Source organism: Bombina bombina, chromosome 5, assembly GCF_027579735.1.
Source record: "Bombina bombina isolate aBomBom1 chromosome 5, aBomBom1.pri, whole genome shotgun sequence".
In the NCBI taxonomy this organism is placed as follows: Eukaryota; Metazoa; Chordata; class Amphibia; order Anura; family Bombinatoridae; genus Bombina; species Bombina bombina.
The window spans coordinates 345,621,918-345,636,476 of record NC_069503.1 but is presented as its reverse complement, the minus strand read 5'-3'; the positions used below and the strand labels follow the sequence as shown (position 1 = coordinate 345,636,476).

Below are 14,559 nucleotides of genomic sequence, written 5' to 3'. Positions count from 1 at the left end.
GGGATGGGGTTCTACTCCAATCTGTTCGTAGTTCCCAAAAAAGAGGGAACATTCAGACCAATCTTAGATCTCAAGATCCTAAACAAGTTTCTCAAGGTTCCATCGTTCAAAATGGAAACCATTCGAACAATTCTTCCTTCCATCCAGGAAGGTCAATTCATGACCACGGTGGATTTAAAGGATGCGTATCTACATATTCCTATCCACAAGGAACATCATCGGTTCCTAAGGTTCGCATTCCTGGACAAGCATTACCAGTTTGTGGCACTTCCGTTCGGATTAGCCACTGCTCCAAGAATTTTCACAAAGGTACTAGGGTCCCTTCTAGCGGTGCTAAGACCAAGGGGCATTGCAGTAGTACCTTACTTGGACGACATTCTGATTCAAGCGTCGTCCCTTCCACAAGCAAAGGCCCACACGGACATTGTCCTGGCCTTTCTCAGATCTCACGGGTGGAAAGTGAACGTAGAAAAAAGTTCTCTATCTCCGTCAACAAGGGTTCCCTTCTTGGGAACAATAATAGACTCCTTAGAAATGAGGATTTTTCTGACAGAGGCCAGAAAATCAAAACTTCTAAACTCTTGTCAAATACTTCATTCTGTTCCTCTTCCTTCCATAGCGCAGTGCATGGAAGTAATAGGTTTGATGGTAGCGGCAATGGACATAGTCCCTTTTGCGCGAATTCATCTAAGACCATTACAACTGTGCATGCTCAGTCAGTGGAATGGGGATTATACAGACTTGTCTCCGACGATACAAGTAGATCAGAGGACCAGAGATTCACTCAGTTGGTGGCTGTCCCTGGACAACCTGTCACAGGGGATGAGCTTCTGCAGACCAGAGTGGGTCATTGTCACGACCGACGCCAGTCTAGTGGGCTGGGGCGCGGTCTGGGGACCCCTGAAAGCGCAGGGTCTTTGGTCTCGGGAAGAATCTACTCTCCCGATAAATATTCTGGAACTGAGAGCGATTCTCAATGCTCTCAAGGCTTGGCCTCAGCTAGCAAAGACCAAGTTCATACGGTTTCAATCAGACAACATGACGACTGTTGCGTACATCAACCATCAGGGGGGAACAAGGAGTTCCCTGGCGATGGAAGAAGTGACCAAAATCATTCAATGGGCGGAGACTCACTCCTGCCACTTGTCTGCAATCCACATTCCAGGAGTGGAAAACTGGGAAGCGGATTTTCTGAGTCGTCAGACATTTCATCCGGGGGAGTGGGAACTCCATCCGGAAATCTTTGCCCAAATCACTCAACTGTGGGGCATTCCAGACATGGATCTGATGGCCTCTCGTCAGAACTTCAAGGTTCCTTGCTACGGGTCCAGATCCAGGGATCCCAAGGCGACTCTAGTAGATGCACTAGTAGCACCTTGGACCTTCAAACTAGCTTATGCATTCCCGCCGTTTCCTCTCATCCCCAGGCTGGTAGCCAGGATCAATCAGGAGAGGGCATTGGTGATCTTGATAGCTCCTGCGTGGCCACGCAGGACTTGGTATGCAGACCTGGTGAATATGTCATCGGCTCCACCATGGAAGCTACCTTTGAGACGAGACCTTCTTGTTCAAGGTCCGTTCGAACATCCGAATCTGGTCTCACTCCAACTGACTGCTTGGAGATTGAACGCTTGATCTTATCAAAGCGAGGGTTCTCAGATTCTGTCATTGATACTCTTGTTCAGGCCAGAAAGCCTGTAACTAGAAAAATCTACCACAAAATATGGAAAAAATATATCTATTGGTGTGAATCTAAAGGATTCCCTTGGGACAAGATAAAAATTCCTAAGATTCTATCCTTTCTTCAAGAAGGTTTGGAGAAAGGATTATCTGCAAGTTCTTTGAAAGGACAGATTTCTGCCTTGTCTGTGTTACTTCACAAAAAGCTGGCAGCTGTGCCAGATGTTCAAGCCTTTGTTCAGGCTCTGGTTAGAATCAAGCCTGTTTACAAACCTTTGACTCCTCCTTGGAGTCTCAATTTAGTTCTTTCAGTTCTTCAGGGGGTTCCGTTTGAACCCTTACATTCAGTTGATATTAAGTTATTATCTTGGAAAGTTTTGTTTTTGGTTGCAATTTATTCTGCTAGAAGAGTTTCAGAATTATCTGCTCTGCAGTGTTCTCCTCCTTATCTGGTGTTCCATGCAGATAAGGTGGTTCTGCGTACTAAACCTGGTTTTCTTCCGAAAGTTGTTTCTAACAAAAACATTAACCAGGAGATAGTCGTGCCTTCTTTGTGTCCGAATCCAGTTTCAAAGAAGGAACGTTTGTTGCACAATTTGGATGTAGTTCGGGCTCTAAAATTCTATTTAGATGCTACAAAGGATTTTAGACAAACATCTTCCTTGTTTGTTGTTTATTCTGGTAAAAGGAGAGGTCAAAAAGCAACTTCTACCTCTCTCTCTTTTTGGATTAAAAGCATCATCAGATTGGCTTACGAGACTGCCGGACGGCAGCCTCCTGAAAGAATCACAGCTCATTCCACTAGGGCTGTGGCTTCCACATGGGCCTTCAAGAACGAGGCTTCTGTTGATCAGATATGTAAGGCAGCGACTTGGTCTTCACTGCACACTTTTACTAAATTTTACAAGTTTGATACTTTTGCTTCTTCTGAGGCTATTTTTGGGAGAAAGGTTTTGCAAGCCGTGGTGCCTTCCATCTAGGTGACCTGATTTGCTCCCTCCCTTCATCCGTGTCCTAAAGCTTTGGTATTGGTTCCCACAAGTAAGGATGACGCCGTGGACCGGACACACCTATGTTGGAGAAAACAGAATTTATGTTTACCTGATAAATTACTTTCTCCAACGGTGTGTCCGGTCCACGGCCCGCCCTGGTTTTTTTAATCAGGTCTGATAATTTATTTTCTTTAACTACAGTCACCACGGTATCATATGGTTTCTCCTATGCAAATATTCCTCCTTTACGTCGGTCGAATGACTGGGGAAGGCGGAGCCTAGGAGGGATCATGTGACCAGCTTTGCTGGGCTCTTTGCCATTTCCTGTTGGGGAAGAGAATATCCCACAAGTAAGGATGACGCCGTGGACCGGACACACCGTTGGAGAAAGTAATTTATCAGGTAAACATAAATTCTGTTTTCTCTACACTGTCTGGGTCATAGGAGGTGGTGAGTGCCCCAGCCATTGGGGGTATAGGTGCCAGTTGTTTTTTTCTTTGATTTAAAAAAGGTTACATACTTATGGAGGATTCTGATTTTTTTTTTTTTTTTTTAGAGGGTGATCCCTCTATGACAGAATTCAATACCTGTGTATATTGTGAGGAGGCCCGGGTAGTCCAGCCCTCTCAATTATGTTCCATATGCTGCAACAAGGTGTTTCTTCTACAAGATATGACAAGTCCACGGATTTCATCCTTACTTGTGGGATTTATCCTTCTGCTAACAGGAAGTGGCAAAGAGAACCACAGCAGAGCCTCCCTTCCCTCCACCTCCAGTCATTCTCTTTGCCTGTGTTAGTAATAGGAAGAGGTAAACTGAGGTGTTAGTTTTAGATTCTTCAATCAATACATTTTTTGTTTTAAAATGGTACTGGTGAGTACTATTTTCCTCAGGGAGAAATCGTCAGTGGAATGAGGAGAAGAGGGGTAAACAAAATAATTTTCGTTCGTTTCGGAATTTTAAAGGAGTACCCTCTTCTTCCTCTTCCTCCACAAAGAAGGAAGGGAATTTTGCTCAGGCCAAGTCCGTCTGGAGACCCAACCAGGCTTGGAACAAGGGTAAACAACCCAAGAAGCCCGCTGCTGCTACAAAGACAGCATGAAGGGGGGCCCCCGATCCAGGACCGGATCTAGTATGGGGCAGACTTTCTGTCTTTGCCCAGGCTTGGGCAAGAGATGTTCAGGACCCCTGGGCACTGGAAATCGTGGCCCACGGGTATCAACTGGAATTCAAAAACTTTCTCCCAAGAGGGAGATTTCTTCTTTCACGATTGTCTGCAAACCAGATAAAAAGTGAGGCATTCTTACGTTGTGTAAAAGACCTCTTTACTATGGGAGTGATTCGTCCCTTTCCAAGACTAGAACGGGGACAGGGATTTTACTCAAATCTTTTTGTGGTTCCCAAAAAAGAGGGAACGTTCAGACCTATTCTAGACCTCAAAGGTCTAAACAAGTTTCTCAGAGTTCCATCCTTCAGGATGGAGACCATCCGAACAATTTTACCAATTATCCAGGAGGGTCAATATATGACTACCGTGGACTTGAAGGATGCATACCTTCATATTCCTATCCACAATGATCATCATCAGTTCCTAAGGTTTGCCTTTCTGGACAAACATTTTCAGTTTGTGGCTCTTCCCTTCGGGTTGGCCACAGCACCCAGGATCTTCACAAAGGTTCTAGGGTCCCTTCTGGCGGTTCTCAGGCCGCGGGGCAGATCAGTGGCGCCTTATCTTGATGACATTTTGATTCAGGCGTCAACTTATCATTTGACAAAGTCTCACACAGACACAGTGTTGTCTTTTCTGAGAACTCACGGGTGGAAGGTGAATCTAGAAAAGAGTTCACTAATTCCACAGACAAGGATTCCCTTCTTGGGAACTCTGATAGATTCTATAAACATGAAGATATTTCTGACGGAGGTCAGAAAGTCAAAAATTCTAAATACATGCCGAGCCCTTCAGTCCAATCCTCGGCCATCAGTGGCTCAGTGTATGGAGGTAATTGGATTGATGGTGGCGGCAATGGACATTGTTCCGTTTGCTCGGTTTCATCTCAGACCACTGCAACTGTGCATGCTCTGACAGTGGAATGGGGACTATGCAAATTTATCTCCTCCGATAAATCTGGATCAAGAGATCAGAGACTCTCTTCTTTGGTGGTTGTCGCCGGATCATCTGTCCCAAGGGGCGTGTTTCTGCAGACCCTCGTGGGTGATAGTGACAACGGTCACCAGTCTACTGGGCTGGGGTGCAGTCTGGAATTCCCTGAAGGCTCAGGGTGTATGGACTCAGGTGGAGTCTCTACTTCCAATCAATATTCTGGAATTGAGAGCAATATTAAATGCGCTTCAGGCATGGCCTCAGTTGGCTTTGGCCAAATTCATTCGCTTTCAGTTACTGCTCGCTCTCAGTGATCCACTCTCCGGGTGTGGTCATCCAGGACGGATGTTCTTTACAGACCTAAGGTCTTCATCCAAGGGGGTTTCGGATATTTGGAACTGGAGGGAACTCCGGATAAAAGTCCCAGGACGTCCCGTCTCAATACCAAGTTACCCACAGATGGGTTTTGGTTCGGGATCCTCAGGCGGAGCTAATGGATACATTAGCGGTGCCTTGGAGGTTTAATACAAATTTTCCTTGTTCTGCCATATCACTCCTTTCTCGAGTGGTGGCTCGAACCTAGCAGGAGCAGGCGTCAGTGATACTGATTGCTACGTCGCGACTGCAAAGATTTTGGTTTGCGGTTTAGTGGGGATGTTGTCCTCCCATCCATGAGGGTTACCTTGTCGCAGGGATCTACTCGAACAAGGCCCCTTTTACCTCATCAACTCTTAATTCTGTGAGGCCGACTGCGTGGAGATTGATGCTTAGTCTTAGCCAAGAGAGGGTTTTCTGAGAGGTGATAGTTCTCTCCTTCAAGTGACTAAGCCGATTCCTCGTCGTCTATCATAAGGTGTGGAGGACCTCCTCTTCTGTGAAGAGCGTGGTTCGTCCTGGCACACTATTCAAGTCTGCCAGGATTCTTTCCTTTCTCCAGGATGGTCTGGAGAAAGGCCTCTTAGCTAGTTCCTTTGTTGGGACAGTTTTAGCCCCGTCTGTTTTACTGCACAAGAGGCTCGCTGAGCTTCGGATGTAAAGTTTTTGTTTAGGCTCTTACTACCATCAGGCCGGTGTGGCGATCTGATGTTCCTCCTTGGAGCTTAGATCTTGTTCTTAAGGTTTTGCATTGGGCTACTTTGAACCTATGCACGAGGTTGACATTAAGTTGTTATCTTGGAAGATTCCTTACGTCTTATATTGCTTCCTCCTTATCTGGTGTTCCACGTTAATAAGGCTGTTCTACGAACCTAGTTAGGATTTCCTCCTAAGGTTGTTTCAAATCGCAACTTCAAGTAATAGTGGTTCCTTTCTTATGTCCTATTCCTTCTTCCTCGAAGGAAAGTTTACTACATAATATGGATTCGTACCTTGAAGTTCTATCTTCAGGCTACATAGGAATAGACAGATTTTGTTTTCTTTTTTTTCTGTTTGTTATCTATCTGGGAAACGTAAGGGTCAGAAGGCACCTTCGACTTCTTCCTTATCTTTTAGTTGAAGATTATCATCCACTTGGCATAAAATGAGATCTCTATGGATCAGATTGGTAGGGCGGCTTCCTGGCCCTCTTTACATTCTATTCCCTAAATTTTTAACGAGTTTTTGCTTCTGTTGAAGTGGCATTCGGGAAAAAGGGTTTTGCAGGCTGTGGTGCCCTACCGTTGGCATTCAGTGTCCCCTGGAGCTTGGGTATAATTTCCCACAAGTTAGGAATGCAGCTGTGGACTCTCCCTGTATTAAGAAGGAAAACATAAATTATGCTCCTGCCTGTGTTCTCCGATGGGCGGCCCTAAATTTTAACTTGTTCTTCTGGCACCTTTTTTCACCCTGATATTCCTCCTACTGTTCCTTGTTCCCTCAGCAGAATGACTGGGGAATGAGGGAAGTTTGGGAAATATTTAAGCCTTTGGCTGGGGTGTCTTTGCCGCCTCCTGGTGGCCAGGTTCAGTATTTCCCACAAGTAAGAAATGCAGCTGTGGACTCGCCCTGTACAAAAGGAAAGGAAATTATCTGGTAAGCATAATTTGTTTTTTTTTTTATCATTTTACAGGTGAAAGCATTCTAAAATAACAGATGTAGGAAGATGTTGACCATCGAGAAGGGAGTTGTAGAAGAATGGTTATCAGAGTTTAAGGTAATTGTTTGATTAGCGTTTTATGATATGTGATGTACCTTGATGTGTATAAGCTGGGCTCTAAATGGCTAAAATGTTTTAAGCTATTCCTCTTATTTGTGAATTTGCAAAATAAAAAAAAAAACAAGAAGAATACGAAATATCAACAAAATCAAAGTTTAAACCATAGGTACCATGTTCCTGCAGAAAGTTGTGTGCATTTTTGTTTTTAATTAATTTTAAATAAATTTGCATAAACATAACTCAAGTATCTCATATCCTATAGAAGAGGTCTAAACTGTGTGTTCTGTTAAAAGTAATAACCATAATGCAAACTCTTAGCACCTATTTAACCCCTTCGCTACCTGGAATTTCAGAAAAAAACTTGCCCAAATTAACAGATAATTTTAGCATTTTTTTGCTATCACTCCATTTAAAGAGTAATACTTTTGATATTTATTTATTAAAACTATATATACTTTTAAAGTAGCCAACCCAAGGTATTAATCAAGGCCAATTTTGGTATATTTGAGGCCACTACGTGGCCCCAAATACAATCACATTGAAACAAAATCGTTAAAGGGACAGTATACACTCATTTTCATATAACTGCATGTAATAGACACTACTATAAAGAATAAGATGCACAGATACCGATATAAAAATCCAGTATAAAATGGTTTAAAAACTTACTTAGAAGCTTTCAGTTTAGCTCTGTTGAAAATGCAGTTGGAAAGCCCACTGCAAGTGGGAAATAAGACACTCCCCCTTCTTTTGCATATGAAAAGACCCTTTACACAAACCGGAGCAAGCTGGAGAAGGTAGCTGACGGTATTCAAATAAAACTTTGGGGCTTGGTTAGGAGACTGAAAATCAGAGCAATGTTATTTAAAAATAAGCAAAATTATACATTTAAAAAAAACAAAAAAACTTTATGGGCTTTATAAATAGATCATCTACAAAACATTTATGCAAAGAAAAAATGAGTGTATAATGTCCCTTTAACTTTATCATAAACTTTGGGTTTATCACTGAAATTATTTATACTTAACTACTGCAGTCATAAGACAAATGGTTTTAAAAGCTCCTCTGTGGTCCCCTTTGTTCAGAAACAGCAGACATACATGGAATTGCCTTTGTCTGTTTTTTGGTAATTTGAAGGCCACTAATTGCAGCTGTGCACCACACTTTTTAAATTTCTGGTTGTGAAAAGGTTAATCAGTTGGCTTGTAAATTTAATGTTTGCTGTAGTGTAGAGATTATCTTCCCACCTGACACCTCCCTCCCCCTGATCCCTACCACACAGCTCTCTTCCCTCCTCCTGCCCTCACTGGTCACCACCATCTTAGGTACTGGCTGCAGTTTAAAACTTTTTTTATTAATATTTATTTCTGTAGTGTAGAGGTCCCGCCCAAACTCCCACCTCTCTGATCCGCTCCCCCCAACAGCACTCATACCCCCCCTACTGTCCAGTGACATGTTTTTTACAGGCAGACAACCAGTCAATATTATTTATTTTGTATACTTCTCTTTAGTGTAGGGTCCACCTTCAGCCCATATTTTTCTGTAGCTTAGGGCCCCATCCCTCCCTCTCCCTTCATAAACTTTTTTTCTCTAGTATAGGGAACCCTCCTCTGCTGGGCTGATCCACCCACCTCCCCCCTTCCCTTTTACTTGGCACCAACGGATGATCATTACTGAGAGTAACACAGACCGTGTCTCTCTCTGGAACGATCTAGCTTTATATAGTAAAGGAGCACGGTCCTACCATATGAAGGCAGATGCCTTCTATCCCCTTGTTGCAGTTCCTGCTGTCTTAACTGACCATGGAGATTGTACCAGGCACCTCTATGTTGAATTTTTAAATGGCACAAGGGGTTGGTTCTTAAATTCTGTATTAAGGCAGAAAGGCATTCAGCTTTACTTGTGTGAATGAAAAGGAAAATGTGAGATTAATAAAAAATGCTTCTGTAAAGGAAATGTATACCCAGGGTAGATTTAATTGAAATCCTATTGATTTAAGTCACTAGCACTAAGATTCAATTTAAATAAATTTAAATGACGGTTTTCTACATAAAGTTTTCATTTTTAGAATAATAATTTTTCAGATTATGTTTCCCATTATATCAGAAAATTTACTGATTTTAAATACTATTAATAATACATAGACAGATCATTGACATTATTGGGAGGTGAAGTATCTCCAGTTTAATAGGTTCATATTTTATCAACTTTTCAGCTGTACATTATTAAAAGGAAAAACAAAACGATTTCCTTAATAATAACAATTTATTAATAACGGCTTTATTTAACTAAAACAATAACATCATATTTCATTTTTAATGCTTGCCCCCTCCTTCCTTACACTCATATCTATTCCACTCCAAACAATCTTCTATTCATTGAGCTTCTTGAAACATAGAAAGAGCTGATTCTGTGTACAAATATTTCAGGGGAGCAACAGCATTACAGGGATAGTTAAGTCAAAATTAAACTTGAATGATTCAGATAGAACAGGCAATTTTAAACCACTTGCGAATTTACTCCTCTTATCTAATTTGCTTTTTCTTCTTGGTATCCATTGTTGAAAAGCAAAGGTAGGCTTAGGAGCAATGCACTACTGTGAGCTAGCTGCTTGTCATTGGCTCACCCAATGTGTTCAGCTATCTCCCAGTAGAGCATTGCTCAACTTCAACAAAGTATACCAAGAGAATGAAGCAAATTTTGATAAAAGTATATCTGAAATCTGAAAATTGTATTCTCTTTCTGAATCATGAAATAAAATTTGTGCCTTTAAAGTCTATTTCTCATCTCTGTATGTTTATTTCTTTCATGTAATTAGCAAGAGTCCATGAGCTAGTGACGTATGGGATATACATTCCTACCAGGAGGGGCAAAGTTTCCCAAACCTCAAAATGCCTATAAATACACCCCTCACCACACCCACAAATCAGTTTTACAAACTTTGCCTCCCATGGAGGTGGTGAAGTAAGTTTGTGCTAGAGTTTTGGGACAAAATCCCTAAGGTTGATGGGGCTATCTCTACTCTTGCTAAACGTACTACTATTCCTACGGCAGATAGTACTTCCTTTAAGGATCCTTTAGATAGGAAAATTGAATCATTTCTAAGAAAAGCTTACTTATGTTCAGGTAATCTTCTTAGACCTGCTATATCTTTGGCGGATGTTGCTGCAGCCTCAACTTTCTGGTTGGAAGCTTTAGCACAACAAGTAACAGATCATAATACTCATAGCATTGTTAATCTTCTTCAACATGCTAATAACTTTATTTGTGATGCCATCTTTGATATCATTAGGGTTGATGTCAGGTATATGTCTTTAGCTATTTTAGCTAGAAGAGCTTTATGGCTTAAAACTTGGAATGCTGATATGTCTTCTAAGTCTACTTTGCTTTCCCTTTCTTTCCAGGGTAATACATTGTTTGGTTCACAGTTGGATTCTATTATTTCAACTGTTACTGGGGGGAAAGGAACTTTTTTACCACAGGATAAAAAATCTAAAGGTAAATTTAGGTCTGCTAATCGTTTTCGTTCCTTTCGTCACAATAAGGAACAAAAACCTGATCCTTCCCCTACAGGAGCGGTATCAGTTTGGAAACCATCTCTAGTCTGGAATAAATCCAAGCCTTTTAGAAAGCCAAAGTCAGCTCCCAAGTCCACATGAAGGTGCGGCCCTCATTCCAGCCCAGCTGGTAGGGGGCAGATTACGATTTTTCAAAGAAATTTGGATCAATTCGATTCACAATCTTTGGATTCAGAATATTGTTTCACAAGGGTACAGAATAGGCTTCAAGATAAGGCCTCCTGCAAGAAGATTTTTTCTTTCCCGTGTCCCAATAAATCCAGTGAAGGCTCAAGCATTTCTGAAATGTGTTTCAGATCTAGAGTTGGCTGGAGTAATTGTGCCAGTTCCAGTTTTGGAACAGGGGCTGGGGTTTTACTCAAATCTCTTCATTGTACCAAAGAAGGAGAATTCCTTCAGACCAGTTCTGGATTTAAATATATTGAATCGTTATGTAAGGATACCAACATTCAAAATGGTAACTATAAGGACTATTCTGCCTTTTGTTCAGCAAGGGCATTATATGTCCACAATAGATTTACAAGATGCATATCTGCATATTCCGATTCATCCAGATCACTATCAGTTTCTGAGATTCTCTTTTCTAGACAAGCATTACCAGTTTGTGGCTCTGCCGTTTGGCCTAGCAACAGCTCCAAGGATTTTTACAAAGGTTCTCGGTGCCCTTCTTTCTGTAATCAGAGAACAGGGTATTGTGGTATTTCCTTATTTGGACGATATCTTGGTACTTGCTCAGTCTTCACATTTAGCAGAATATCATACGAATCGACTTGTATCGTTTCTTCGAGAACATGGTTGGAGGATCAATTTACCAAAGAGTTTGTTGATTCCTCAGACAAGGTTAACCTTTTTAGGTTTCCAGATAGATTCAGTGTCCATGACTCTGTCGTTGACGGACAAGAGACGTCTGAAATTGGTTTCAGCTTGTCGAAACCTTCAGTCTCAATCATTCCCTTCGGTAGCCTTATGCATGGAAATTCTAGGTCTTATGACTGCTGCATCGGACGCAATCCCCTTTGCTCGTTTTCACATGCGACCTCTTCAGCTCTGTATGCTGAACCAGTGGTGCAGGGATTATACAAAGATATCACAATTAATATCATTAAAACCGATTGTACGACACTCTCTGACGTGGTGGACAGACCACCATCGTTTAGTTCAGGGGGCTTCTTTTGTTCTTCTGACCTGGACTGTGATCTCAACAGATGCAAGTCTGACAGGTTGGGGAGCTGTATGGGGGTCTCTGACAGCACAAGGGGTTTGGGAATCTCAGGAGGCGAGATTACCAATCAACATTTTGGAACTCAGTGCGATTTTCAGAGCTCTTCAGTCGTGGCCTCTTCTAAAGAGAGAGTCGTTCATTTGTTTTCAGACGGACAATGTCACAACCGTGGCATATGTCAATCATCAAGGAGGGACTCACAGTCCTCTGGCTATGAAAGAAGTATCTCGAATACTTGAATGGGCGGAATCCAGCTCCTGTCTAATTTCTGCGGTTCATATCCCAGGTATAGACAATTGGGAAGCGGATTATCTCAGTCGCCAAACATTACATCCGGGCGAATGGTCTCTTCACCCAGAGGTATTTTGTCAGATTGTCCAAATGTGGGGACTTCCAGAAATAGATCTGATGGCTTCTCATCTAAACAAGAAGCTTCCCAGGTATCTGTCCAGATCCAGGGATCCTCAGGCGGAAGCAGTGGATGCATTGTCACTTCCTTGGAAGTATCATCCTGCCTATATCTTTCCGCCTCTAGTTCTTCTTCCAAAAGTGATTTCCAAGATTCTAAAGGAGCATTTGTTTGTTCTGCTGGTGGCTCCAGCATGGCCTCACAGGTTTTGGTATGCGGATCTTGTCCGGATGGCTACTTGCCAACCGTGGACTCTTCCGTTAAGACCAGACCTTCTATCGCAAGGTCCTTTTTTCCATCAGGATCTCAAATCCTTAAATTTGAAGGTATGGAGATTGAACGCTTGATTCTCAGTCATAGAGGTTTCTCTGACTCCGTAATTAATACTATGTTACAGGCTCGTAAATCTGTATCTAGGAAGATATATTATCGAGTCTGGAAGGCTTACATTTCTTGTTGTTCTTCTCATCATTTTTCTTGGCATTCTTTTAGAATTCCTAGAATTTTGCAGTTTCTTCAGGATGGTTTGGATAAAGGTTTGTCTGCAAGTTCCTTGAAAGGACAAATCTCTGTTCTTTCTGTTCTTTTTCACAAAAAGATTGCTAATCTTCCTGATATTCATTGTTTTGTTCAGGCTTTGGTTCGTATAAAACCTGTCATTAAGTCAATTTCTCCTCCTTGGAGTTTGAATTTGGTTCTGGGGGCTCTTCAAGCTCCTCCGTTTGAACCTATGCATTCGCTGGATATTACTTTCTTGGAAAGTTTTGTTTCTTTTGGCCATCTCTTCTGCTAGAAGAGTTTCTGAATTATCTGCTCTTTCTTGTGAGTCTCCTTTTCTGATTTTTCATCAGGATAAGGCGGTGTTGCGAACTTCATTTAAATTTTTACCTAAGGTTGTGAATTCTAACAACATTAGTAGAGAAATTGTGGTTCCTTTATTGTGTCCTAATCCTAAGAACTCTAAGGAAAGATTGTTGCATTCCTTGGATGTAGTTAGAGCTTTGAAATATTATGTTGAAGCTACTAAAGATTTCAGAAAGACTTCTAGTCTATTTGTTATCTTTTCTGGTTCTAGGAAAGGTCAGAAGGCTTCTGCCATTTCTTTGGCATCTTGGTTAAAGTCTTTGATTCATCATGCTTATGTTGAGTCGGGTAGAACTCCGCCTCAAAGGATTACAGCTCATTCGACTAGGTCAGTCTCTACTTCCTGGGCATTTAGGAATGAAGCTTCGGTTGATCAGATTTGCAAAGCAGCAACTTGGTCTTTGCATACTTTTACTAAATTCTATCATTTTGATGTGTTTTCTTCTTCTGAAGCAGTCTTTGGTAGAAAAGTACTTCAGGCAGCTGTTTCAGTTTGATTCTTCTGCTTATATTTCAGTTTTTTTCATTATATGATTTAAACTTTGTTTTGGGGTGTGGATTATTTTTCAGCGGAATTGGCTGTCTTTATTTTATCCCTCCCTCTCTAGTGACTCTTGCGTGGAAGATCCATATCTTGGGTATTCATTATCCCATACGTCACTAGCTCATGGACTCTTGCTAATTACATGAAAGAAAACATAATTTATGTAAGAACTTACCTGATAAATTCATTTCTTTCATATTAGCAAGAGTCCATGAGGCCCACCCTTTTTGAGGTGGTTATGATTTTTTTGTATAAAGCACAATTATTCCAATTCCTTATTTTTTATGCTTTCGCACTTTTTTCTTATCACCCCACTTCTTGGCTATTCGTTAAACTGATTTGTGGGTGTGGTGAGGGGTGTATTTATAGGCATTTTGAGGTTTGGGAAACTTTGCCCCTCCTGGTAGGAATGTATATCCCATACGTCACTAGCTCATGGACTCTTGCTAATATGAAAGAAATGAATTTATCAGGTAAGTTCTTACATAAATTATGTTTTTATAAGATTTTTGTTGTGAAGAGGAGGCATGATATTACCATATACACAAATTCACAGTATTGAGAACTACAAAACCAAGAGTATGTGATAATTTCTGAGCAGAAACCTCTGAGCATAAGATTATAAATGTCCTTATTGATTTGTATCCACCCTGTTCACACACTTTTTTTTTTTAATATAAACCCGTACACGATACTTAAAGGGCTATGAAAACAAAACATTTTCTTTGGTGATTCAGACAGAGCATACGTTTTAAAAAGTTTCCAATTTACTTCTATTGTCAAATTTGCTTTGTTCCTATGATATGCTTTGTTGAAGATATAGCTAGGTAGGCATCTGGAGAACTGAATTAGTGCTCTTGCAATTGGATAACATTCTTGCAAAACTGTGCTCCAGGGCTTCTAAGCACATGTCCCTGCTTTTCAACAAAAGATACCAAGAGACATTAAGAAAAATTGAAAATAGAAGTTATCTAGAAAGTTGTTTAAAATCACGTGCTCTATCTGAATCATGAAAGAATAATTTTGGGTTTCATA

At 41.2% G+C, this 14,559-nt stretch overlaps 1 protein-coding gene across 3 annotated transcripts in view; it reads left to right on the top strand.

The window, feature by feature from the left end:
- The window catches only part of HYCC1 (hyccin PI4KA lipid kinase complex subunit 1), a 436,523-nt gene that overhangs the window by 115,173 nt on the left and 306,791 nt on the right, over positions 1–14,559 (top strand). For all 3 annotated transcript variants that reach the window (XM_053714139.1, XM_053714141.1, XM_053714140.1), the window contains exon 2: positions 6,821–6,904. In XM_053714139.1, coding sequence (XP_053570114.1) covers positions 6,854–6,904 — 51 coding nt within the window. In that variant the 5' untranslated portion in view covers positions 6,821–6,853. The remainder of the gene's footprint in view (positions 1–6,820; positions 6,905–14,559) is intronic.